Raw genomic sequence first — 27,744 nt, 5'->3', positions numbered from 1 at the left:
CTATTTTTGCTCTCTTAGATTCTTTTCTTTATACAATCTCCAACCACTCTCGTCAAAATCAATCACAAGACTGATGGTTCAATCCTTTTCGTTTTCCAATGTCTACTTTGTTCCATCTTTTCCAGGCCAGTAGGCCATCGCTATTCCAATTTTCATAGCGAATGATTTCATTTCAAATTTTTCGTTGTCTCGCATTCGAAATTCATTCGTTTATAATTTTGATTAATTCGTTCACTATTATTATTCAATATATTCATCTAGCTCGGCTCAATCCCTACACATGTTGTCAGTTTTTTCTTCATAAAATGTGTTTTATTTTGGTGTGGTAATTGTGTAATTACTTATCTCAACCATTTCTACCTTTATAGAATATAGCGGCCAAGCCATTTCAACTCTCAAACCAACACGCCTTTAAAATACGCTTACATGAGTTTCTAGTATTGTGCGTCGACGATGATGTTAGATATAAAACATGGTTTGAGGAAATCATCCTTCTTGTTTATGGGATTCTCCGATAGATCCAGTGTCCACAGCTTGAAGCTGTTTGAAACACGCTCAGGCACCGATCGTATATTATTCCTCGCTACGATTAACGTACGCAATCGCTTCAGCTTATACACCATCTCGAAAGGGAACGAGTTCAACCAGTTTTCCGATACATCGATCGAGTGCAAGAATCGCGCCTCAAACATTTGTGAATCCACTTCGGTTAGCGAATTGTTGGCTATGTGCAGCTCCACGAGCTCCCAGTTTAGATTGGCATTTTCCCACCGCAGGGTACGGATTTGGTTGGAGTTGGCTATGAGGACATGGAAACTCCCTCGTACCAACAGGCGGCTCAACTGATTGCCGGACACATCGAGGTGGGTGAGCTTGTCGTTCGTATTCAGTACATCGACTTCCGTGAGCTGGTTGTAGGATAGGTTGAGTGCCTTTATAGGTACTTGCCCGAGGAAGAAAGCCTCTCCGATCGAGGTGAGCCGGTTGTTGGCTAGCGAAAGCGTGTCCAAGGAATGGTCGGACGAGAACAGGTCGTTGGGAAGCTGTGCGATTCGATTTCCCTCGAGATTGACCTTGCGCAGTTGTGTTAATTGATGGAACCATGCTGGATCGATAGCTGTAAGCTCGTTGAATGCGAGGTTAATGTCTTCTAATATCCGGGCGTCCTGGAAAAAGTCTCCAGCTAGGAAAGCTATTCGATTCCGTGCAAAAGCAACAGCCGAAAGGTTTATCTGACCTCTAAGAAGTAGATGTGGGAGTTCCTTCAATGGAGAATCATTGATTTCCAAGTGATCAAGCCTTAGCAAATGGAACGTATCTTCAGCGACCAAGTTCAGCACTTTGGAACCAATTTCCAATCGCTTGAGGTGGGTTAAAAACGTGAAATCGTAAGCCTTTAACTCCGTTATCAAAGTATCTCGCAGGAACACGGTTTCCGTGTCCTGATATCGACGGAACTGCTGCCCTTGGAAGTGCGTCAAATTATTTCCACTGAGATCTATCGAAAGGATGCGCCCGGCCAAAGGTGGCACTTCCATTAATCCGTTCCACGCGAGATTGTATGCCACCCCAAGCGATTCGTGCCCGGACTGGTGCGCCCCACACGAGGCCTCTATCGACGTAAGGGAATTGTTTTGCAAATCAACGGTCGTCAGTTGGGGCGAAAGGCTCAGGCAAAGTGGCTGCCACGAAGCGATACGATTATCTTTCGCCCGAAATTCCGTCAGCGTTCGCGACACTCCGCTAAGCTCCGGCTGCTGGAGCGTGCTGATACCGTTGTCGTCGAGCTGTAGGTAAACCAGCCGGGTCCCTCGGAGCGCTCCCTCGTCGAGTGTCTTTAGGCGGTTGCCGGTTAGGTATAAATATTCCACCGGCGACCCGGAGAAGGTGGCCGGCTCGATGACGCTCAGCCGGTTGTAGGACAAATCGACCGCGTATAGCTCCGCCAGGCCGGCGAATGTGTTCGTCCGTAGCTTCGTGAGCTTGTTGTGGGCTATGTTGGCGTACTGTAGGTGATGATTTGCATGGAACAGCGTCGGCGGAAGCTCTAGGATTTCATTGTAATACAAGTAGAGGTTCTTCAATCCCGGTAGATTCTCGAACGCGTCCTTTTTAATCGCGACGATGTCGTTGCCGTATAGATACAAGCTCTGAACGACCGAAGCGCTTACAACGTCCACCCTTTGTAGCACCTGAATACGATTATTTTGCAGCAGCACGTCCACCGATCGGAGAAGGTTCGGTTCTAGTTCCACGAAATGGTTTCCTTCTAGCGTAAGGTGCATGAATGTTGGCTGATCACGGAACGTGTCGCGGGCCAGACTCACAAGCCGATTGTTTCGAATGTTTACCCTCCGAAGGTACGTGAGACCGTGAAACAACGCGTCCGGTAAGCTCTCCAGCGCGTTCTCCTCGCAGTCGAGCTCCTTCAGCTTCCGATTCGCAGCGAGCAGTTGCTTGGGAAGGGATTTCAAAAAATTATCACCCAAATCGAGCCGCCTCAGTTCCGAAAGCGCAGCGAAGGCACCACTCGATACGCCATCGACCAACAGATTGCCACGCACACTTAATTCCCGCAGATCCTTTAACGGCTGGAAATGGGAGTAGTTGAGCCGCCTGACATAGTTGTAACGCAAATCCAGCACATTCAACCGCGTTAGCGTTTGGATTCCGTCGAGCGACGAGAGCCGGTTCCAGCTCACGTTGAGGAAGGACAGCTTCGACAAACGATCGAACGCGCTCGGGTGAATGTACGAGATGAAATTTTCACTTAAAGAAAGCCACCGCAAACTGATGGCGTGCAGGAAGTCATCGGCATGCAGCCCGACTATGCGATTGCGGTCGACGGAAAGGGTCTTGAGTAGCGGAAGGTGACGGAACGCTTCCTTGGGTACGGTTGGCAGTGCGTTGTTGTCCAACTGGAGTGTAATTAAACGGCTCGCCGATGAAAAGGCATCCGGTTCGATTGAATGCACCTTAGCAGAGATGTGGAAATACTTCAGCAGGGGATGTAACCTGAAAAGGTCTGAGGTGATAACTTCCACCGAGGCGCCTTCGATGTGTAGCGCAGTTGCATTGGAAAAGGTCTCTTCATCGTTGTCGATGGGAATGTTGAAAACGTCATCACTTGATGAAACACTTGTTGTGCTTTCTACACTTGACACGTCTTCAGCGCCAACAGTTAACACAGTCGATATTAGGAAAATGCACAAAGATACTCTTAAATTCCTGTTTAAGAAAAACACAATAGGTATTCGTTAAAAACAACTACAAGCTCCTTCGTGCGGATGACCACTTACATCGGACGTCGCATTTTACAGAAAACTGTGCTAAGATCCCCTTCGGAAGGCGTTTGCTGATCCACTGAAAGAAGCATCTTCTTTCGATGCACTACTATGCGTTAGTTGCATGGACCTTGAGCCTGCTTCCGATGACCGTATTGCCCGCTGCGTATCTGATAATTGTTGCGACACGCATTAACCCTTGATGTTGCAATGATCAATTGAATTAATTATTGTGTTCAGTGATTAAACCCCGTTTTTACGTTTTACAACAGTTTAAAAATGTATCGACTCTTGACTCTCGGAACATTAGAAAAACGACCTATTTTGCCTTTTCACTCTTCACAGTATTTTCGCCCGTTTTGATTCTAATTTTGTTGCGCCTCGTTGATTCTAAGAGCATTTGCTTCACAACATCGTTATTACATGTTTGTACATTTTTATTCATTTATGTTATGCTAACTGATACAATTGAACCAAATTGGATTCACAATTGATCTAAACCATAAATAATTAACAAAAAACACTGAAACAAGGAAAGAGGGTAATGAGCCACATTAGATTAGATTAGCTGCAGATTAGATTGAAAATGATAAAAACTGTAAATAATGATGTGCCACAAAAAGTGTCAGGACAAATTAACATAAAAATTAAATATTGAGAAAAAATTAGACAAAATAAAAAGACCAATCTGGAAATTCAAATACGTCTAGGTGCAGAAGATGATGATTATTTTACGTGAATTGAAAACCCCGCGCCTTGAAGGGTTAATGTAAACAGGAAATGTTTCCTGGGCACGTTTGGCTTTGATTAAAGACGCACATCGAACGTGACGTAACGAGTTTTGCATTCCAACTTCAGCCCTGTTTGGTTGATAAGACGAAATCTCGACTGGCGGTTCAAAAGTTACGTTCAAGAATGCGAGGTTCGTAGGTCAGCTGATGGTCGGCGAGGAATGGCAATTTCAGATAGTGTTTGTTCTTCAACCGAAGCAGGCGGAAGTGATTTTGACTGGCCAAATTCCTAAAAAGTTAACCGAGTGAGTCTAACAAACTGAAACTGTGTTGTTTACGTGCTAAAAATTGTATCTATTATGTTGTTGACATGTTTTCGATCCTATGTTAACCACTATCATTTAAATCGATTTATTGTTTGCATCTTAGTGCTCCAACCGATGAAACCGAGTCATTGTTTCTTTTCCCCAATAAATTGCAAAAACAATATGTTTCTAATGAAAGGCTAACATTTGTGTCACCATGTAACACATGGCCATCCGGAAAAACCCGGAAAGGTCATAATGAGTTCCTGGTTTTGGCGTTTGCCTTGTTGGTCGCCATCTTTGCACGGGCGAACCAGACGCCTTCGGGCCATTCCGATGCTCCGGCGCATGGGCGACAATTATTATTGCTTTCATTTCCGGAACCACAAATGAATTGACCCGTCCTCACCCACTCAACCCATTCCCTCCGGGGGAGGTAACCGAATGTGTCCGCCCGCTCGGAGATACTGCGAGAGTTAGCGTTCGTGCGGTAGTTTTATGTTGCCATTAAAGAAAAAATATGGCCATTATTTTCCGATTATTTTGCCATAAATTGTGTTGATCCCTTCGGCATATTTCGTGACCACTGTTGCTTATGTTCCCCCTTGGGGGATGGGTGAGTTTTGTTTCCAACTTCAAACGGCGTTTGCGGATCCAGGGTTGTACCAACACATGAATCAGCCCTCGGGGCCGATTTGTACCGGATTGTCGTATCGTTCCAGGGAAATCCTTGCAAACGGCAAAGTCCACCAAAACCGGGCTCTGTCTCGGGCCAAATACCTGCGGGAAAACGTTCACCCCACGCCCTTTCAACAGGCGAACTTGGTGACATCTTCATCGAAAAGAGAAAATCCAAGCCACCGCAAGGCAAATGAACGATTGTGTCAAAAGGTTGTAAAACGTTGAAACATAATCGACGATAAAACGGTCACCATAAACACGGTACCCGGGTGCTGCCGGTGAGTGTATGTGTGTGTGTGTGGAAAGCTCGCAAAGTACCGGGAAGGAAATGCAACAGGAAAGTTATTGCAAACTAAATACTGACGACGTGCGGATATTGTTCAGTTTAAATATTTTATGTTGTTTCGGTACGGTTTTATTGAAGGTAGCTGCTGAAGAGGGTCCCCCAATTTGTCTCCATCGACAGTTTTATAATCGTGGCACTCCGGAGGTTAGTTCTCCGAACAATCCTGTACCCTCCCAAACCTCTGCTACTGGGGGGGGGTGAGTTGAACTTCCTTTTTATGGCCATTTGTTTGCGTTTCTAAACGACAGAAAGTAAGTCATTATTTGGCCGCTTGCTTTAGTTCATTTTCCTCCACGGCCACCCCGTTTCGATGGCGTCGTACGGCGAACGACGTACTTTCTTTTCCACCGATTCATCCGGGCCACCATTAGCATCAAATGATTCATCGATCTTGGATCCGACGTTTTTCGCAACAAATAATACCACCCGCGTGTCATCACCGTGTCAATGCGGTTCATTTTTCTTATCAATCAATTAAGCGTTCCGTCAGCTAGACCAGGGATCGGCACACGTTTTGCAAAAAGGGCCAGATGGTTCAAGAGAACCCGAAAGCGCGGGTCGGATACCTTAAATGATTCTTTAATATTTTCAAAGTAATACTTAACCCGTTGGAATAGAGTATCAACTTTACAAATAGTCAAGTTACATTAAAAGTGGTATAAACTAAACTATTTGAAATTGTATCGTTAAACTTTTGAAACATTTCCATACTTAGTTTTGACAAACTTTGATCCACATATAAATATTGCTTTATTTTATGTTAATAATTGTTTTTAACTGTTCTTGAATCCTTTAACATTTTTAAATATCTTAGTTTCAATGGTGTTTTCTCTGGGTGGCTAAAGTAACTCAGCTTCGATAAGTTTTCTATCTTGCGAGCCTTGTTTTATTTTGCGATGGATGTGTAAATTGTATTCTTTGTATGTAGCTATTTTGGATGCTAAAAAAACAAATAACTGCCGTCTAATTTTGGACGAGACTCATTACACTAGGAAGTTTTATAACGATCAATAATGCAAATACGGTGGATAAAGTCTAACAAAAAGTATATGAGAAAGTCACTTGGTATTGAATAATACGTTCAACAATTTTAATCTTCAATTTTGGGCAAAAAAATCTGACATCGTGAACGAATGCGATGAAAATTTAGATGAATTTTTGTTTGAAGCACTAACATTTTATTACGGGCCAGATGAAATCAGTAGGCGGGCCAGACTTTGCCGACTCCTGAGCTAGACAAAGCGGAGCGTAGAGGATGAGAAAAGCAACCTCGAATCGATTGAAAATCAATGATCCAGCATGAAATGCAAACCACGGTCGTGGACTCGAGGATACATAGACACAACGTGGGAAATATGGAGATGATTTGCATCCGACAACGATGTTAAACCACGAGAAGATCTTCTCTGGCCGCGAAGTTTACTCACTTTTGAACACCATCATCATCATCATCATCATCATCGTCGTCAACATCGTGGAGGGTTCAATATCAGTTTGTCACTCCATCATTTCACACTTGCACGAGCACATCGCATAATGCGCCCGAGAGGATGCACAGAAGTTTGCATTCCCTTCGGGTCTCGCGTGAGGTCGAATTTCAAATCTCACTCTCTCGTCACTTTTTTCTAACACTTTCATCCACTAATGGATGCAATATTTACCAGCTTATACTAACGATGTACTTTTTTATTTTCTTTCCTCTCTCTCTCTCTCGTTCGCTCTGTTCCGTTGGGATTTCCCGGACATTTTCAGTTGGCTGAAGCGGACACCGTTACTTATCTCGTGCATCGGCAGCCGGAAAAGCGGGGACCGTTCGTTTCTGTGTGTATGTGAGTGTGTGTGTAGGTTTTTCTATTGCCACCCCCGTTTACCGTTGCCTGGTTGGTGAGATGGAGCACCAGTGGTGTGCGCGACGGTGGAACACCTTGCCAGCTTCCGTCACCAGCAGCCTGCACGTGCACTGCCGGCGGGAACATGCGGAAAGCGACGCGTAAAGCCTCCCACCGGAACACTGGCAGCGCGGCAATCTTCCAGCGCGGAGTGGGCGGAGAGGAAAAACGCCAGCCGAACCTGGTGGCCGAAATCGCAAAATCGTCCGCGTGCGCAAAGGACAGAGCCGGTTGGAATGAAAGTGATTAATCATCGCCGCACGCCAACGGTCCCGGAACGTCTCGGAAGCATCCCGGGGGCAGCGTAGGGCGGGTGAGGGAAGCATTGGGAAAACGAACGGACACGAACGGCGCGGAAAGAAGAGCGCCACGGGGGGAGGGAGCGAGAAGCAACAAAAACCTTCAAGGCCTTCGGAAAGCCTTAATCGGAAGGGAAGGAAAGAAAAGCGTAACGCGGAAGCTTCGATTTGTTGCGTTTTCCGGGAAAGTCCCAGCAGTCCGAGCAGGCTTTCTACCAACGAGGAGAACCGGGCATACCGGCGTCGGATCCACGGACCCCTCAAGGGATTGGAGTGGAGGCTAAAATATTACATTTCGAATACCAAACTTCACTGCGAAGGCGGAAGGAAGTAAGCAAGTTCCGACATCGGGGGTCGAAGAAGTATCTGCAGGAGAAAAGTTTCTTGCCCGCTTTTCCCAGGAAGTAACGGCTCGGAAGTGCTCACACCAGCACCATTCGCCATCCGGGGGAAGCACCCAGGGACTGGGATGTGTGTGTGCGTGCTTTAGTGGACGTGGAAAGCGGTTTATGTCCGAAGAGGGATTTCTAGCGATTTGCGTGAATGTGAAGATTATTGCATGTGTAGGTTGTGTGTGTGTCGGTGTGGAAAATCGTGTCCTCTAACTCCTCCGTATCGCGAGGTGTAATCGTCGTTGTTCGTTAGTGTGTAGGAAGGCGAGCGGCGCCAGCGAAAGCGTTGTACAGTTTAGCGCCAAACACAAGCGTGTCGGGTTGTGCGGGTGTCGTAGTGAGTAGGAGTCCGGAGTTGGTAGTAGCCATTTAAGGACGCGTGGTCCCTCGGGAGGGCGAACGGGGCCACTCCACATCCACCGCGTCCACAGCGTCCCCAGGAGGGAGCGTCCGCACCCTTGAGGACCATTGAAAAATTCCACCGAATAGCATGGCGTCGGTCGCCGCTTGGTTGCCATTCGCACGGGCGGCGGCCATCGGCTGGGTGCCGATCGCGTCCCATCCGCTGCCGGCGCCGCCGGTGTTCAAGGACCGGCTGCGCTCGGAGGACGAGAAGCTCATCATCAACGTGTCCGGGCGGCGGTTCGAGACCTGGCGCACCACCGTCGAGAAGTACCCGGACACGCTGCTCGGCTCGAACGAGCGCGACTTCTTCTACGATGAGGACAGCAAGGAGTACTTCTTCGACCGCGACCCGGACATCTTCCGGCACATCCTCAACTACTACCGGACCGGCAAGCTGCACTACCCGCGCCACGAGTGTCTGCTCAGCTACGACGAGGAGCTGGCGTTCTTCGGCATCATGCCGGACGTGATCGGCGACTGCTGCTACGAGGACTACCGCGACCGGAAGCGCGAGAACGCCGAGCGGCTGATGGACGACAAGCTGTCGGAGAACAGCGACAACAACCTGCAGCAGCTGACCAACATCAGACAACGGATGTGGCGCGCCTTCGAGAATCCGCATACTTCCACTGCCGCGCTCGTGTTCTACTACGTCACGGGCTTCTTCATTGCTGTATCTGTGATGGCCAACGTCGTCGAGACGGTGCCGTGCGGGGTGCGGCCGGGCCGCGCCGGCACCCTGTCCTGCGGCGAGCGCTACAAAATCGTCTTCTTCTGCCTGGACACGGCCTGCGTCATGATCTTCACCGCCGAGTACCTGCTGCGGCTGTTCGCCGCGCCGTGCCGGTGCAAGTTCGTGCGCAGCGTCATGAGCATCATCGACGTGGTGGCCATCCTGCCGTACTACATCGGCCTCGGCATCACCGACAACGACGACGTGTCGGGTGCGTTCGTCACGCTGCGCGTGTTCCGCGTCTTCCGCATCTTCAAGTTCTCGCGCCACTCGCAGGGTCTGCGCATCCTCGGCTACACGCTCAAGTCGTGCGCGTCCGAGCTCGGCTTCCTGGTGTTCTCGCTCGCCATGGCCATCATCATCTTCGCCACGGTCATGTTCTACGCCGAGAAGAACGTCGACGGCACCAACTTTACCTCGATTCCGGCCGCGTTCTGGTACACGATCGTCACCATGACCACGCTTGGGTAAGTCAACTACAAACTCTCTCTCTCTCTCTATCTTTTAAGTCCTGGTACGCGAGTTCGTCAAATGTCTTTTACTGTCTAAATGGGCAATGTATCAATTTTTAACACCTTGTCCGTAATTCTGTGTTATGGAAGAAGGAATCCAACTCATGTTTTTTAGTAATATAAGCGAACAGTAATGAAATACTATAAGACAGACCCATTTCCAACCTTCGACTATCTCTTTATACAACCTCTCTCAATCACGTGGTACCTGGTCCTGGTACTAGAATCCCATCAAGTCCTGGTCCTGGTTCTGGAAGTCATTGATTCACTGCTACGTTATACTGATAAATTGTACGATGACTTCATCTTTCCTTTAACATGTTGACTGCCAACTTTCTTAGTACAATCTTTGTTAATAGAACTTGTTATAATATTTCTTTAACCTACGGTTTTCAAAGGCTAAGCAAAGAAGCTTCCTAAAGAACTTATTTTAAATATTACTATAGTTTTTATGTTGCATTTTCATTTGCTTATGGGTCAACAACTTTTTCGAACTAATCTCTGCTGTCCCCCCTTTTCAGTAACGTGGCAGTCAGCGTGTTAAACAGCTGAAAGCCCCAGGAGTGGCAGTAATATATAGAACAAACTGGTATTTGTCCCATAGGCCGATGTATTTTACAGTGATTTATAGCTTTAAGGTAATCATGGTATACCTGATAAACTCTTAAGGAATTTGGCATATTATTACAACTTGTTTCTAAAATATTTATTTTTGAACCATAATTTATTATGGAGTGAGTTAATTCATTTCGTCGTAGATCTAGGTTTAGGTTATTCCACTACAACCACTGGTATTAGTACCGCTATGTGAGCACTTTCCCCCAGCCTAAATCAAAAGTAACCATATTTAAAGATGTGATTAAACTAGTTATACCTGGAAATTATTGGTTAGGGTAGCGAAAAGGTATTCAATATTAAATTATTCAAAAGTAATCCTGGTTTTCGGGGGTGCCCATGGCGCAGCGGTAGCGCGAGGAAACACCACACCACAGGTGTGGGATCGAATCTCGAGTCTGGCACCCTCCGAGATTACGAACGGCTGACCACCGATCTATAATATACCGTCTTTCGGTCACACAAACTCTCTTCGGAGAGAGGCCTTGTCCCATTAGGGGATGTCGTGCCACATAAAAAAAAAAAAAAAACTGGTTTTCTCTAAATCCACTGTTTTTACCTGTTAGTTATCCTGTTTTAGCCCTGTTTGTTAATAATCAACGTTTGTGAGTTACGTTCTGTACATAGTTATGTTGAAAAAATCACCGTCAGGGTTGATATTGAATGAATTTTTATTCCACCCCGGCCATAGACCACAAGAATATACCACAAAATACCTTACCGGTGACATTCTGAAATTACCGGGTCGATCCACAGCCAATAACCACCATCGGTCGTTAGCGTCGTTGTCCGAGCATTCAAATAGAACCACCATCCGACCAAACCAAGCATACCACCGAAACCTCACAACTATTCCCCCAATTCCCCCCCGTGATCAAAAGAAGAGTCGTGATTAAACGATTATTTACCCTCAATTAACCGATAAAATGGTACGATTATGATGCCGCGCCCCATTCGGTTGGACGATTATCTCGATTGCGGATTTAATTCTTGCCAAAATATTAGCATTCCTTGCGCTGTGCAGGTCACCTTCGCTCTTCTGAGTGGAAGGACACTTCGGTGAAGTGTAATGGTCCCATCATGAAACACGCCTCCAGGTAGCAAATGTGATTTTTCCCGTTACGCTGGAGCGTTTTCGGTCGCCAGAGTAATCTTACCATTCCAATAAATCTCGAAAAACATGACAGGTTGTTATCCACAATGCTCCGCTGGGAGGGCAAAGCTCAGCGATGCTGCAAAGTTGCTAAAAAGCAAGTCAAGTAAAACGAGCTTAACAGTAAAAAGGAATTAGCGAAGTTTTGTTGAAAATTGTGTTTGCCAATCTCGTGCGAGATCTTACCTGACGAACAACACGAAGCGAGTCCAGAAGTTTATCGTCAACCATCACTTTGGACAACGCGTTTGCTGCGTTGCCCGTCCACATCTGTCCCAGTTTGACGAGGCATTGTTTCGACTACAGTTGAGGCAATTTTTCAACGCAAACCCCCGAAAGACGTCGTTAGTCGCGGGTTTTTTTTTTCTCAAACATCTTTTCCTTTCCGCTGCCACGTTCCCGCCTAGGCTAATATGTTCGTTTATGATGCAATAAACAACAGAAACTTCCAACAGTTTCCTATCGCTGCGCCCTGCGGCATCATGCGGGAGGAACGGCCCGTGGTCCCGGGAAGATGCTGCTACATGTGGAAGGTATCTTCTCATATGAACCGTCCGTCGTTCACCCGAACGGAGGACCATCGGAACCATTGATGTTCGGGATCACCCGGACTGCCTAAACAGCAGGGTAAAGAATTATAAATTCGACATCAGTAAACTTTTCCCCCGATAATGAACAATCTGCCGCAGTCTGAGCGCGTGCAGACCTAATTATGCGCGAAGTGCGCTTCACAATCAACATTGATGGAAAAATGTGAACCACTTTGTCCTCTCTCTCTCTCTCTCTCTCTCTCTCTCTCTCTCTCTCTCTCTCTCTCTCTCTCTCTCTCTCTCTATCACTTGCGAATCGTGGAACCCTAATTGGCGCATCTCTCGCAAAACCGAACTGATGTCAAAGTTTATTCACACCTTACCACCCCGTAACGGTGGGTTGCCCTCGCCCCACACCAAAGGAGTGGTTTTCCACATTACACCACGCAGGACCCGCGTGGCAACTTTTCCCACTAAATAAACCATATTAAACAGCTGCACCACATCAAAGCCTTCACCCCGAGGGTGGGCCTGCCATCGCCATCAGTTGTTGGCGTCTCGGCAGCGTCGGCGAAACGCCGAAAGCGTGCAAATTATTCCCATTAACCCATGTGGTTTCGAAACGTTTTTTTATTTTTCTCTTCTCCTCCGGTTATGGTTAGTTTTATGATATTTTCTTGTTTGGGGAACGGGGAGAGAACGCGAAAAAATAGCAATATTGTACAGCTAGCAGCGAAAAGTATCAACCAAACACGAAAAAGCAAAACACACCCATTTGGGGGAAATGGGAAAATGTCGCAACAGCGAGCGTTTGGTGAAATACATTCACAAGTTGAGTGAGTTGAAAAGTTCGTTCGAAATTCGATTCATTTTTACGATTTCAGATGTTAAGAATGTAACAAAATTTAATTTGAAAAATTTCAAATTCAAGCTATGTTGTGACGTTTAGAAAATATTTTATAGTAAGTATTAAAAATGAAATTCATCGTACACAAGAATTAAAAAACATTACAATCATTATACATCATCACAAACAACATTTTTCCATCCAATCGCATTCAACAGCAGGTGCGCAATGTTTTTCACATCTATTTTTCCCTTGCCGACCGAAAAACACATTTTCGCACATTTTGACAGTTGACTGACCAACTGACAGCAGTTTCCCCTTTGCCTTGGTTGCTTTGTGCTTCGTGTAAAAGCTAAGCATTGTAATTCCAATACATTCCCTACCTTGGCTGGAAAGGGCATTGCACCGATGGAACAACACCCATAACCGCACGATGTCACGTGTCGCATGAATTATGACTAGTTCGTGCAGTTCGCCATCCAGAAGTGGAGCTCGTTTTCACGAAATTAGTTTAAGCCGCACTCATTAGCGATTCTCACGATGGCTTCACACTTTGCCACGTGCGCCGGCCAGGGAAACCCCGCTGGAAATACGCTCAGAACGAAAGCGAAAAGCAAGCTCCGTAAGCTTCAGACCCCGGGGCCGGAAACCGCTGGATGACAATTTTAATTACTCAAATGGCACATTTTGCGAAAGTTCTTTCAATACTCCCAAAAAGCGAGGCGTACCGTGTCGTTTTAAGTGTCGGATCAGCCTACCGCGGGGAGGGGCTTCCAAAGTGTGTGAAAACTTTTCCGGTTGCCGCTGGAAAAAGCTTCGCCACCAACGGCGTGGTTCACCATTCGGATGGCTCACTTTGGAAAACTCTCCAGACATGTCATCGTGTCCCGCCCGGCGGCGTTTCTTATGCCGAATTCCTGAGCACGAGTCGCGAAATAGTTAGCGAGCGGGCATTCATTTTTCTTTCCCTTTTCCGTGTCGTGTACCCTTTCGTCATTTATGTTTTCCTCCCAACGCGGTGGTCCGGCGTACGTAAAACGATGGCAACCCCTAATGGGTGACCATTTGTAATGCTGTTGATCGATGATTTATGAGCGAAGCGAAGAGTTTCATTCATTGTCCACCACGGCCCATGTTTTTGCCACTGAATTATGGTTCCGAAGCCACCGGAAGTGGACCGGGGTGGGGGTTCGGATTGTGTTCGCTGAATGTGAGAGATTGTTTTTAATGCCCTTAATTTATTGGTCCGCTTGTTGGCCTTGTTCGTGCGCTTGGTCGCTTGGTTTTTCTTTTTCCACTACTTTCTTGTTTCCAAGGGCCCGGAGCATTTTTACTCGAGCGGCTTATTTTTCTCCCTTTTGGGTTCGCTAATGGTTTTGCCGTGGTTCAATGCTTTCCGATCGAACTTTACGATCAATTTTCCCGTTTTTGTTGCACCAACAGAAAGTCGGAAAACTCTCGGTTCATTCCTCGTTTCTACTCATTTTCCTATTCTAGATCCTGAGGATCATTGATGTTTCCATAATCGTAAATCACTGCACTTTGCTATTGTCAATTAATGGCTCGGAAAGGAGTTCTACGTATGCTTGGGTTTTCTTTCTATTTAAAAATAGTTTATCTTAAAGAGGTGAAAAGAATTTAAACCCACTCCGAAACGGCATGCAAAATTGCCGTAATGAATTCGTCGAAAGGATGACTTTTCTTTATGGGGTGAAAATTCAACTTTCAACCCCAAACTTGACGGCACAAAGATTTGCTAGCAGACGGCACGGATATCCAGCTACATATCAAGTTTCCCGTCCAAGAAAACTCCGGACGCTAGTTCAACACGCCACCATCGTCTGAGCGAAAGTTTCCCTTTCCGGTTGTGAAACAACGTTCGAGTTGTTTCTTGTTTTTGACAAGTTTCGTGCAGTTCAAGCAAGCAGGTGCATGTACGGCCACTGCATAGAACTACCTGCACCACCACCTCGAGCTTCGAGCCAACCCCAATCCCGAAACCGCGGCCCGTATCATTACGAATGATAATGAATTTGTTCGCTCGCAGTGGAACGATCCCTTGGAGTTCACAACCGCACCGCTTGAACCTTTTTATAGGTGCAATTATATTGTAAAGTCTCTCTCTCTTTTTTAATGTCCTTATCGCAAGCACAGTAGACGGGCGAGCAGTCATCATTGGGAAAAACTTTTTCCCGTCTGGCGACCGGCACGGGTCGATGATGAGCGTGACGATGGAAATAGTAATCTCACTAACAATGGAGGAATTCAACCATGCCACGAGACACGTTGTGGGAAGGTTTTAAGTGCCTTTGGAGAAAGTTTTCCCCAGCGTTGAAGTGCAGAATGGAGAAGCAATGGGCAAATGTCTTAGTGAAGAAAGTTGATACCACGATGTTGAATGAAATATTTATAAACTCCATTGGTGGAAGGATTCAACTTATTACGAATACCTTACTCAAGTCATGAAATATAAGCCATGTCATGCTTATTGTAACAAACTCTGTTCCAAAAATAACTTCACCACTTCATGGTGAAGACTTTTTCACACCAGGATATCTTTCTACAATTTCCACCTTTCGTAGCTTATTTTGCCCTTCGGCTTGGGGAGGACGAGAAAAAAAAACCTATCGATTTGATGACCCCGAAGATAGCAATCTCTAATTCTTATTTGCAACTTAGCACGTCCTTCTATTCCGGTCGGGAGTAATGTTTGGCTCTGGCATGTTCAAGGTGCTAGGCATACGGAACCAAAATGAGAAAAAAAACAAAGCCCAAAAAAGCTTCACAGATTTGAAACGCCAACACCCGCCACCATTCTTGACCTTCGTGGTGAGCCTCAAATTGGTCGATGAGAAAGTGAGCGGGCGGGGTTTGGGGAGAAAATAAGACGTGAGAAAAAGGCACACCCCACTTCCCGTTCGAGACCGGTTGAGGTTTAGGCTTTGCTTGACCTTTCTGTCGCCTGTCAGCCGAACGATCTCGATGGCCACACCGGCCATGCGTGATAAGGGTAAATAAAAGCTCGTTGTTAACTGCGCCGGACACTGTCATTAGCCGGACGAGCTTTCGGGGCGTCGGATCCATGGAGCTGTTGGAAAAAATGAAGAGAAAAAAAAGTAAAAACTACAATTGGCCTGGTTGGGTCAGTAGTTGAGCTGGAAGCATTTTTCCTTCCCCCCCAGGGAAATAGAAGGGTACGAGATAACGAGCGGAATAATTCCGGAAATTATGCATTCCTTTTTTACGTCCTAAGGCCAGCAAACGTTTAGGCGCCCCCGAGTGTGAAACGACGGACCGGGTTTTACTGAATTGAAATTGCGAGTTTAAGACCTAAGCCAGAGCTTGTATAACAAATATAAAAATGGTTTGTGTGAATGAAAAACATCACATTCATTCTTGAGCGCAAAACACAAACATCAAACATTCCATTCGTAAAAACAAACACAAAAACTCGGCAAAGCCTCTCGGCTGTAAATCGTCGTTTCTGTCGACGCTCGAATGAATATTTACTCTTGCCAAAATCAACAAGCGGTATCACTGGAGCGAGATTAATTATGTTGTGATTGTTCCGGAGTGCAACAACTTCAATCACGGCCGCACCGCGAACGAGCCAGCCCTACCACAACACCCAAGGGGCATCGCTTGCAAGTGCATCAATTAGCTGATGTTTTCCCAATGTCCCGCGCCTGTCCGTGCACCCGGGAAAACGGGACGCACGGCCAATCGTACGTACGGCTCACTAAGCGCACCCAATTTGTAGCGAAAACTTTACTCACCGAAACCCACATCCTCGCCGCACCCCGCGCGCGTTTCATTCCTCCGTGGCATCTGCATCTTATCTGGCAGCGGGCCAAATGGACGCCAGACATTCGCGATTCGCCCAAGACCGGCCCGACAATTGCGTCATCGGTACGAGGTTTTGCAAAACCCGGCTGACGCGGCCCGATACGGCCCATTTTGTGTCAGGCCCATCACGGCCCACTGCCACCGGCCTCGGTGCTCTGGTATTTCAGTGACGCAGTGACGCTCGCCGTGACGATGTCGGTGCCGACGAGTGGATGCTGTGTCGAACGGTGATGGCTCGCTGATGCACCGCACACACTTTGCGTCGAAGTTGTTATTATGCAGAGGACGGTCCATGCTTCGTGTTGGTTAAATTGTAGCAGAGATAATTAAAAGGAAGAACATTTGGCGACATCAATAAAAACCAATGGTATTTTTCCGTTTTTAAGAATTTGAATGATGTGACTTTTGACAAACGGACCTACGTTGATTTTTTTTGTTGCGTTAAAATTTGTATGTTAAATTAAGTTACAATGTTCAGTTCAGTTCCGACCCAGCTACACTTCTTCGGTCCAGAATAAACGCATCCTTCGCTCTTTTATCAGTAAAAATACTACCCGATCTCCTGATATTGGACTGAGATTAAAAATGTTCTTCTCTGATGATGATTCATCGCCGTCTCATTAACTCCAGAAGTAACCTCAAGATTTACAGAAGTAGGAAAAAGAATAATCAAACTCTATATCTGCTAACACTACATCATACATCAATCCCAATGAGATAACACATGAAATTTATTTACTTTTAAGAGTTTGTATTGTGGTTGGCTAACATAATTATACATTTTTGAAAGCCTTAACCAATTGCATCATTAAGTGATGGATTTTGGGCAAGGAAGGTGATCTTATAGAAGAAAACTATTCTCTTTTTTCCCGATCCTCTAGTGCCCAAAAATAAACGCCATCATTTTATGTTTTAAAACATTAACACAGCGTATTTTCAATTTGACACAAGAGATCTTAGCGAACATTTATTGATTTAATTTTCAATGATAAATAAAATATCATTGGAACAAGAGCATAATCACATCCTTTGCTCTTATTTCACTCTGAACGCATACTCTAAAATCAATTTTAAACAAAATGCGTATTGAAATGGAAAACTTGCTGTGGATTATTATTTGAATTGGGAAAAATAAATTCACAAATGTTATTCCCTGTATCGAGGTTGAGCATGTAATTTTAGAAAGCAATCACCTAGATGTATCCTAGCTTTGCTCGGACAAGTATGACAATAAAACGAACGTCAACCTCCAGGCTTTGTACACTCTTTTGGTTTACACTCAATTCTAGTTCATGTAACAGGTATGAACATACCAAGGAAATTCGGTGCTCCAAAAAATAGCTTACACCATCATTTAGGCGATTTTCATATAAAACAATACGCTGACGTATACTGGTCCGCTCAGTTCGCTTTTTTGCATTGTTTTGCTGGGAGGAAGGAAGTGAGGGCAACAAAAAAATAGCGAGAAGGATATAGAACTCATAAACTCTTGTTTTAAATAAATAAACTAACGACAAAGTGTTTATCGTTACCAAAAATTCCAGCATAGCTAGAAGGCCATCAGTTGATAAATTACAAATTTAAAAGATTCCTTCTGTTTCATAGCATAAATTACATTAAAAAAAAAACAAACTTATTAACCATTATCTCAAAATGCCCAGACTGTGAACGTTTTAGTACTTCAATTCGGCTGGGCTCCCTTCCGGGGCTGCTCGAGTGAAAAGGGGCTCTCATTCTTTACCTAGTGAGCTAGAACACTCTTACATAACGTATAGCTCCGATTTAGCAAGAGATAACTATGAATATAGTGAGAATTAACGATTATAAGACTAAGGGAATCACACTCTGTGCACTGACTTAACGTCTAACGTGGAACCCGAACCCGCGATCCTGGAATTCAAATTCCCATGCTCTACCACCTAGCTGGGCTTTGCTAACTCATTCAAATGTATTTCTTCCCAAATGTGAAAACACCATTAGAACTCGCAACTGTTGAGTTGAAAAGTACTAACTTATACTTGTACCTCCCTATCTTCCCAGCTACGGTGACATGGTGCCGGAAACGATCGCCGGCAAGATCGTCGGTGGCGTCTGCTCGCTGAGCGGTGTGCTGGTCATCGCGCTACCTGTACCTGTAATCGTGTCCAACTTCAGCCGCATCTACCACCAGAACCAGCGGGCGGACAAGCGGAAAGCGCAACGGGTAGGCTACCGATCGGGCTCGGACAGCTCGCTGTAAGTACCGTGGGCTCGCCGGCCAGTGTTTTAACCGCGCGACACCTTTCTCCTTGCCTACTTGTAGAAAGCACGACTAGCCCGAATACGAATAGCGAAAGCGGGCGCCAGTGCGGCGTTCGCGAGCAAGAAGAAGGCGGCCGAGTCGCGCCTAGCGGCGCAGGAGTCCGGCATAGAGCTGGACGACAACTACAACGACGAGGACATCTTCGAGCTACAGCACCACCATCTGTTGCGGTGCTTGGAGAAGACCACGGTAGCTATACACTACGCTAAGCCGCTATGCGAATCGAAAAACCACCCTGCAGTGGGGGGGAAAACTCCCTCCCTCGATATCTCGCTCGCTCTTTCTCTCTTTATCTCTTCTCGACGTGCTTTGACGCTGTCTGCGATGTGCACTGTTTTCTTGTGCTTCCCTCGTTTATCGCAACGCTCTATATATGTCTCTCTCAATTTGTTTGATTTCCCTCCTGCAATAGCTTGACTACTATTTTCGATTACTACTTTTACCGTTCTCTTGCATCCTCTTGGATATTTCTTCTCAACTGCACCGTTCACGATAAGCGACACGTTTCGTTCATCCATTGTCATTCTTTCGAGTGAATGCATTTCGTCTTATCACGTGCTGCTGCCTCTCTGTTTCTTTGTCATGCCGCCATCTTTCCCGTGCTCGTACATTCGCATGCTTGCCCGCCATTCAGGGCGCCTCCATTACTGATCATCCTCGCTAGGCGCATTTGCTAGCCGCAATCGTGAAAACTGCACCCAAACTTCGAGTCCCCGTCGTCGACCCGAACGACGGGAACGGTCAGCTTTGCGTTGCTGTTGCGAAACTTCTTCTTGTTCATTCGTTTACCGTACCACCCACATGCATGCATCACCCGCTTAGTAGAAGTAGTCGACCGACCACTCACACTCCATCCAAAATCCTCCTTCGCATCGCGCTTTGCCGGCTGAACGTAACGCGTGCGTACGAACAAGTCACATGCGACAGTCCTCAACAAACCTACCTATAGTAGTAGTTGCAATGAGAAGTAGTTGGAAGTAGCCCGGAGTAGCGTCGTAGTGGCTCTCCAAGCAAGTCGTAGCCCACCGCTTAGCCACCAAGTGCCAGATATACTAACGAACGGTTCGATTTCTTTCATGCCCGAATGCACGACGACAATGATGATGGTGATGATGATGGTGATGAACGCACGCAGGACCGGGAGTTTGTCGAGCTAGAGACGCAGTACAATGGGCAAACGAAGCGGCCAGGATCGCCGTCCCCGATGGCCAGCCCGTCGCATTCGGCCAACACGGCCACCGGAGCCACCGGTCTCCTCCAGTCCTGCTGTGGACGTTGCTGCTCGCAGCGATATCAGGTAAGACTGGCGCGCCGTACGTCCCCCGACGTCGTCTCCTGGACGGCGGAGGACACACACAAATGAAGACCCAGGAAAACAAAATAAAAATTTAAAAAATGGAAAGCACACAGATACACACACACATATACAAACACATACATACTCAGTACATACACTTAGACCGTGTGTAGCGTGCACTCCATGGATGAAGCAGGTTGTTCGAAGTGCAATATGAGAAAAATAAACAACCACATTCGGCTATTCGACACTCCAAAATCCATCCGAACACGTTAATTCGTGCAAAACTGCCACACAACACTTACACTCGTAAACAAAACAGACACCAAACGGTTGGGGTTGTAAAAACAAATGAAATTGAAGTAAAAGCGAAATGTTATAGCAGGAAAAACAACACCACATATGGGAAAACCAAATCCGAAGCCAATCGTTAAAGGAAGCTTATTGGATGGCATTACATTTCAAAACAAAAGGCAGGAAGGCACAATTTGAAACTTCATTGGAAACATGGGGACCAAAGTGCTTTAGAAAATTAGAGAAGGAACTTAACATTTTGCAGGGCGAATTTGGTAGCTTTTATTTTTAGTTCTTCCGAAAGACCGGTAGCCCCTTCGAATTATTATTGTTTACCACGACAAAACAGAAAAAACGAAAAAAAAACAGTTGCACACAAAACATGATACACTTGCAACAGAAAGTACACTCCAACGGAAATTTTACACAAAAACACTTATTATAATAAAAACATCTTGCTAATGAAGCAAACGGTACTTTGCGACTGGAAGTGGAAATTTAAAATTAATTATATAAAATACTTCAAAATGAAACGACCAAATCGAAGAAAAAAAAACACTAGCTTCAGAAGGGTGAAATACAAAACCTTTAGTGAAACACAGTTCATTCCATCGATCGGTTGGTTAAGTTTGTGAAACTAGGGCACGACCACACGAGGCAGAAAAAGACGAGAACGAGCAGTAAAGTGAAATAAGATTGAGAATGGAAAAATAAAACCGCAGAACCGAACGGTTCGCCGCGAAGCGGAGCGAACATGAAGTGCAGCATCATACGAGTTTGATTCTGTATTTGAACCATCATCACCACACAGGAAAACCGGGCCTTGGACGCCACGGGAGACAGGAGCGGTGTCGGGGACTGCGAAAGTACAGGCAACGGTGGTGCAGCCAAGTAATGAACCATAAAATAATGATCCCTGATGGTTGGTTTTCCTTTGAGTTCTTTTAAGCGTTCTGATTCCCTTCCAATGTACCTATATTCTCTTTCCACTCTGTCTTTCTTCTCGCTGTCCCAATGGTTTCGGTTTTCTCAGTGTCTTATCCTTGTTTTTTTGCCCATCGTCATCAGTAATATAAAATCATTGGAAAAAGTTTTTTCCACCAACTCCATCTCAGCGGCATTCTGTGCACCCTGTGTTCGATGTACCTTTCCTTCCTGTGTTTACTACAACTACTAATACTACTACTACTAATACTACTACTACTACTACTACTACTACTACAGTTTTACTCTTCCCCCTGTTCCCATTGTTCTCCAATGTTTTCTATTTTATGGATCCTGTTTTTCTTCACCTTTCTCAACCCTGATGCAGTCTGTGGCTGGCGTTTATTTGCTTTTCCATTTGCCACCAAATTTCCTCGCTCCACTGTTTTCGTTATCCGATCCCAATAAAAGTTTCTCGTGCAGCTGTGCATCTTGGTTCCACGTGCACACCCGTGTTGCCCTGGTCCCGGGGGTTCATTAAATGTGATTCTATGATGATAAAGGCAACGTCTATGGCGTCCCAGCGCCATTTTTTTTCGAACCCTTTTCCATCGCCATCGTCGAAAAAGCGCATCGAGTGAGAAAACAGCATCGGGTACTAGATCAATGTAAAGCATTCATTGGGGATATTGTACATAGCGTTGCAGGAATAGTGTAAAGGTGTTGGTAAGGGAGGCAGATTTTGAAGAAAATAGTTGAAAAACAACTTTCTGTGCTAATTGTAATCATTGGCAATTGATTGAAATGAACAATAAATGCACACAAGCTTCGCATAAATAGATTTGTAGCTTCAAATAATTGTGAAAAGACGGTGGAAAACTAGCATCACCATAGAAAGGCCATATTAGAAGTGTAATTATGATGTACGATTATATGTTTTGAACATGGAAAGGCCCATCTTTTTAAACATGTTTTTCTTTTTACCTTTCTTTTTTCTCTTCTCCCCGTACGAATACGTAAACCCAATTCGAAACAGTAAACCATTCGAACATAAAACCATCCCCTTTGCAAGGTACCGGTATGCGAAACAGAACGACCGAACAACCCTTCCCCGTCGTCCCTTCCAAACCCTTCGCTTTTCCTTCGTTCCAACATGTTGGAAACAAACGCGAGTTCTTCCTCCCACTCCCATCGATTGTTATACAGTGTGTACATGCATCATGGCGAAACTAATTCATCTCTTAACTGCCTTTCTTGCAAAATCGAATAAAACAAAAACAACCCACGTTGCAAATCGCCGCAAACTTGCCTTCCCGTGAGCTGTGACTAATAATGATGAACGTTTCTCATGTTAGCCAAATCTGTGATTGGACTTTCAGATACAGGTAGAGTTAGAGTGTTTGCTGTGTTTGTAACTTCTGTACGTGCGGATGCTGATTCCGTGTTGGTTTTATTTATACATTTTTGTTTCGTTACTTTTCATACTCGTTGGTTTTGTGTTTGTGTTTTTCTCCTCCTACTCTCAGGCAGGATTTTCCACTGACAACACGTTTGTTTTTTGTTGGCCATTTTCCATTCACTATTTTTCCACCATTACTTTTTCCACTGCTCTCTATCTGACCTTAGCCGATTTAAACTCAACATCGTTGGTTGCTCGGTGATCGGTACTGTATATAGTTTCGATTTTGTTCATCTTTCAAATCACACTTGCGCAAAGTCTGGGCCAATGCAATGTAATGTGTAACCAACTGCTCGCTTTAAAGTAGAATAAAAACAAACTCGAAATGTAGAGCTAGAGAATGCGAGCAAACAAGAGGCGCACATCAAAAGGCATACATTGTAAAAATTGGATCGAACGTCAAAGGATTAAAATGAACGCGCATCAAAATGGCGAAAAGTGAAAAGGCAAACCGTGGCAATCGCCACCCTTCCTGTTGTGCTCGCAGATAGTTATTATTTCCGGTGCCCCCCCGGTGGGCGGTGGGTGGCAATTTATCGCTTGTTGAAAGTCACGCTCGGTACGCCACCGATCGTTTAATGCATGCATGCAAACTTCCCGGGCCGTACTCGGAATGTACAAACAGACAAACATTATCAACCGAAACACTTGTAAATACATCACTTGTAAATACACACTCCACCCTCAACATCGACGGAACGAGCATTATATTTTTATACCGATGCCAATGTAGAGTTGACAAAAAGAATCGAATCGAGCACAACCCCAGGTCGATGCCGTGTTCGGAGTTCATCAGCCCGAAATGAGCATAAGTGAAATATGACAAATGGATGGGATGGATTTTTATGAGGGGATCCTGGCCACCCTCTATGGAGCGGTGGTGCGAAAATCCCACGAACTATCAACAGCTGAAACTGAAACCAGACCAGGAGAAGGGTCGGTTATCCCTATCCTGGCGCTTGGTGCATTCCGTGACCGTCAATGTGCATGATGTGCAATGAATAATAAAACATCACTCGTAACCACCGGCTCGAACCGGAAGATGGATGGGAAAATATCCATCTGCCCTCCCCTCGGTGATTTCCCCTGGAAATGGATCGCTTTCGGGGGTCATTCTGGTTTTTGGGAGTTTGGTAACACGTTCTGGACTTCTCGGTCGGGCGTAACTCCAATAAATCGAGAGAAATATGCTTTCGACCATGGCGATGATTTTTTTCCCTCGACCCGTATCCCATTCCGGGTATGAAATACTTTACTGCTTTCATTTTTCACCCAACACCATCCCGAGGGTGTGGGAATTTTCCACCAGCGCTACTGATAACGCTGCACCCCCGGTGGATGCATAAAGTGTGTTCATGTGTCATTCGTTTTTTCTTGCTTCCCCCCTCCCATGGTACAATCGATTGTTACGAATTTGATGGAGTGGATCTAGTGCACGTTCGGAGGTGAAATTTATGCGGGCACTTGGTGCCCCATTTCCCATCCCGGGAGGTCGTAAAGAGAAATGGGGAGCAACAGTATGCTTTAGTGCCTGTTGCAAAGCTAACGGGGCGATCGGCTCAAACTGATGATTTACTTTGGAGAGCGCGGTGAAATGGTTAACCGATGCCAGGGGGAAAGAAATGTTTCGATGTTTGCCGATGTTGATTACGGGGATTTGTTTATGGCGAACCATTGTTCCGTCGGTTGCTTACTGCTATAAACATGCTGCTGTATACGCGCTGGTGAAACATGTAAAGTGCACAATAAATAATAATGTAAATAACTTGCAAACAATGAAACTCTCAAGAACGAGTCATGTGAAAGTAGAGGCACACCAACATATATATTCGCACAGGCTAACATTAATACTCAGCTTAAAACACGCTTTCAACACTCACCATTTTTTTTTTTTCGAACATACCGTACCAAAGGCTCTTTTCACCTTTCAACAAGCTTCATTTCATTTGTCATTCTCATTGTACTGTCAACAACTTTTCCTACCCCTGTGTTTACTTCTAGATGTTTGATGTTATACGTTAGTTCTATTTGCCATTTCTATCGGTTGTGTAAATAACTTTTTTCGTTTCACTCCGAGTGTTCTGTCGTTCCTCTCCACGATGGCAGTGTCTAGAGCTGGGTTCACCGCAAACGATCCACCAATAAAACGGACAACGATCGCAACTATAACTACCTACATTTAGTTTAGATGAAAGTTCCAGCTTCACAGGCAGTAGATGTAGTTTGAGAACTGTAGAAGCAGCTTTTAACCTTATGGGTGCTTTTCGTAGAGCTTTTAACAAATGATCGAGCGCGCGCTGTATTTCCCTTTTTTTTCGCTTGACACTAGGTTGTAGTGGTTTAGCGTTAGCGGTTGCATTCGTTCGGCCACCGTTTCGCTCGAACGTGCATTCGAACACTCAACATTATCGCTTTCCACCGATCGGGTGAGACCTCTACCAGCTCATTGGACAATTACACCATCCTACGACAATTGGGCTACATGATGTCATCGTGTCTCTGTCTGCAAGTGTTTTTAGGATTAGGATTAGGACGCTCGAGAATGGCATGCATTGGAATGCATATGTGTAGGACTGCAACCCCTTTCTTCACTGAAGGGGCTTTAGGACAAGCAGAAAGCGAAGAAAAATCATTAGAAAAAAAGCTTCCTAGGTTGTGGCTGTTGGGTACAGCTTCGCTCGTTGGTCTTGTCAACCAAATTCGATCAAAAACAAAAACACCGATAGGCTAGTTCCAGTGTAAATATTTGTAAAAAGTTTTACATAAAAAACCTCACCACAAAAAAAAACAAACGAAAAAACTCAACCACCGTTGCAATACTCAACTCCCATGCACCGATTATATGCCAAATTATACAATTCACCACCAAACACCCCCAAAGAAAACCCTCCTAGAGGTGGAAACAAAAACTTTTTTTTCCTACAAAACTGCTTGCACCACATTTAGCTAAACTCTAGCGGCAGCTAAACGAAAACAAAAAACCAAAATGGAAAAGTGCTATTAAAAGTATCAAAAATACCACTTTTGACACTCTTTCCTTACCTTCTATCTATACAAAAAAGCAATCTTTCTGTCGGCATCTCTTTCTTCCTACCCTCATTTCTCTGCTCTTAAACATTCTTTTTCATGAAATTGTTTCATTTTCGAGAACTGCAGTGAATGCTATCTTTCTTCCTAGTTGATGGATGTTTCCCAATGTTTCTACCCTCGTTTTGTGTTTGTACGTGCTCTATCCACTTCGGTGTCGTATAGTTTCTTGTGGAATAAATGTACACTCTGGAAAATTACATTACAACATGTATCTACCTAAATTCATCGTAGAGTACTCACATTTTCTTCCATCGCGAACAAAACGATGCCTAATAATGAAGGCAAAATAATCATAAAATTTGTGTGCATCAACTATTGACACTCGATCTGGTCTTTATATCAATTTGTTGCTCCAAAAGCAATCATACAAAATTTAATTAATCAAAATTAAAGCAACACAGTTGTCACGCATTCCATTAACAATAAAAACAAACAGTTTCTATTGCAAAAGAAAAACCTTTTGAACCACTTTATTTCGTATTGCCGTTGTTTTTCTCTTCATTACAAATCTCTAGATGTTTTTTTTTATTTACCTTAGAATATCTTACCCTATCCAGTTCATCACGCTCTATATCCTTTGCGGGATCCTCATCCCCTAGGAGAAAGTCACTTAAAAACCCGAAGAAATAGCCCACAATCCCACTAGTAACCGTTATCTCTTACCCTACGATCTCTAGTAAACTCTTTCACCAACACCAGCCTCCCTCTTCGCCCGACTTTCACTCTCTCTATCTCTGCCACTTTATTCACTATTTTTCTCTCTATCTATATCTTTCTCTCAGCCTAGCTCTATATATATAAAAAAAACCTAGTGTCGATTTCGGTAGAAGCGATACCGCTCCGACCCCCCCGCGAGAACGAAACTAATTGATGTCCTTTCCTTTTTCTGTTGCTCGCTTTCCCGGCTCTTGCAGAACTACACCTCAGCGAATCAATGATGCCAGGAGGACGATATTCCGCTGCGGGAAAGAAAGAAATCGTAATAGACTGCGCGCACCGGCGTAGAGAATATCGTTCCCATTATCGAGCGCAGTAGTTCGGCGCTGCAGGGCCGCTGCAGTGGCACCGACAACGACGACGACGACGACAACGCCGGCGACCCAAAGACATGGCCATCCGCGGGCGACGACGAATCGGCGGCGGTGGTGGAGTGGTGCACGCTCCAGACCGAATGTTAACCGTTGGCAAGCAGGGACAGAAGTGCAGTGTTCGTCACCCGGAGGCGGGGAGCGGGTCAAACCTGTTGAAGGGTTTGACTTTTTAATGGTGGCAGTCGACACCCACCACCCCCGTAAAGTAAATACTAGAAGGCACCATCGACAGTCCATTCCAGCGACGCCCCGCAGGCCCCGGGGGTTTGAAGAAAAGCAGCCAGCAATCAAAGCAAAAGCAGAGCATTAAAAGTATCATCTAACTAGCGATAACGTTACGGGATACCACCAACGACAGATCGGCGATCGTGCTGCTCCGTGCAGTGGAGCTTGCTCGCAGGAAGAAAACGAGCGTTGATTTCACGTTAATTGGTAGAAAGGACCTTCGGTTGCCGGGGAAGGGGTAGGGCGGGAGAACCGGCAAGCGTAGAACATAGCAAGATGATAAAACAATCTAATTAGCTGAAGCAACCCCATGCTAGGAATGGGCTCTAACTAATTTATCACTTCAACGTAAATGTACAGTGTTAACACTTCTTCGCATCTATAAACTTCGAAACCTTGAAACCCATTTTATCAGCAAAATCGAGACGTCTCGACGGCAATGGACAAAGGACAGCGCTGGAAGGGAGGGGGAGGGAAGCAACAAAAGGATGCGG

General features: G+C 45.3%; 2 protein-coding genes across 7 annotated transcripts in view; one reads left to right on the top strand and one right to left on the bottom strand.

Moving 5' to 3' along the window:
- LOC131266314 (potassium voltage-gated channel protein Shal) overlaps positions 1 to 27,375 on the top strand; it is a 95,519-nt gene extending 68,144 nt beyond the window's left edge. For 5 of the 6 annotated variants that reach the window (XM_058268776.1, XM_058268774.1, XM_058268775.1 and 2 more), the window contains 4 exons: positions 7,100 to 9,532; positions 18,609 to 18,771; positions 18,871 to 19,059; positions 20,006 to 21,202. In XM_058268776.1, coding sequence (XP_058124759.1) covers positions 8,418 to 9,532; positions 18,609 to 18,771; positions 18,871 to 19,059; positions 20,006 to 20,233 — 1,695 coding nt within the window. In that variant the 5' untranslated portion in view covers positions 7,100 to 8,417 and the 3' untranslated portion in view covers positions 20,234 to 21,202. Of the gene's footprint in view, positions 1 to 7,099; positions 9,533 to 18,608; positions 18,772 to 18,870; positions 19,060 to 20,005; positions 21,203 to 26,848 lie in introns of those variants that run through there. The other variant, XM_058268777.1, reaches the window with a different exon arrangement.
- On the bottom strand, positions 435 to 3,313 carry LOC131264916 (chaoptin-like). The gene is made up of 2 exons (XM_058267180.1): positions 3,300 to 3,313; positions 435 to 3,228 (listed from the first exon to the last, which is right to left on the bottom strand). Exons 1-2 carry the CDS (start codon positions 3,311 to 3,313, stop codon positions 435 to 437), a joined length of 2,808 nt encoding a protein of 935 aa, XP_058123163.1.
- Positions 27,376 to 27,744: the final 369 nt, after the last annotated feature.

Source organism: Anopheles coustani, chromosome 2 (assembly GCF_943734705.1).
Source record: "Anopheles coustani chromosome 2, idAnoCousDA_361_x.2, whole genome shotgun sequence".
Lineage (NCBI taxonomy): Eukaryota > Metazoa > Arthropoda > Insecta > Diptera > Culicidae > Anopheles > Anopheles coustani.
The sequence above is the reverse complement of the archived record's forward strand: the minus strand, read 5'-3'. Positions and strand labels throughout refer to the sequence as shown.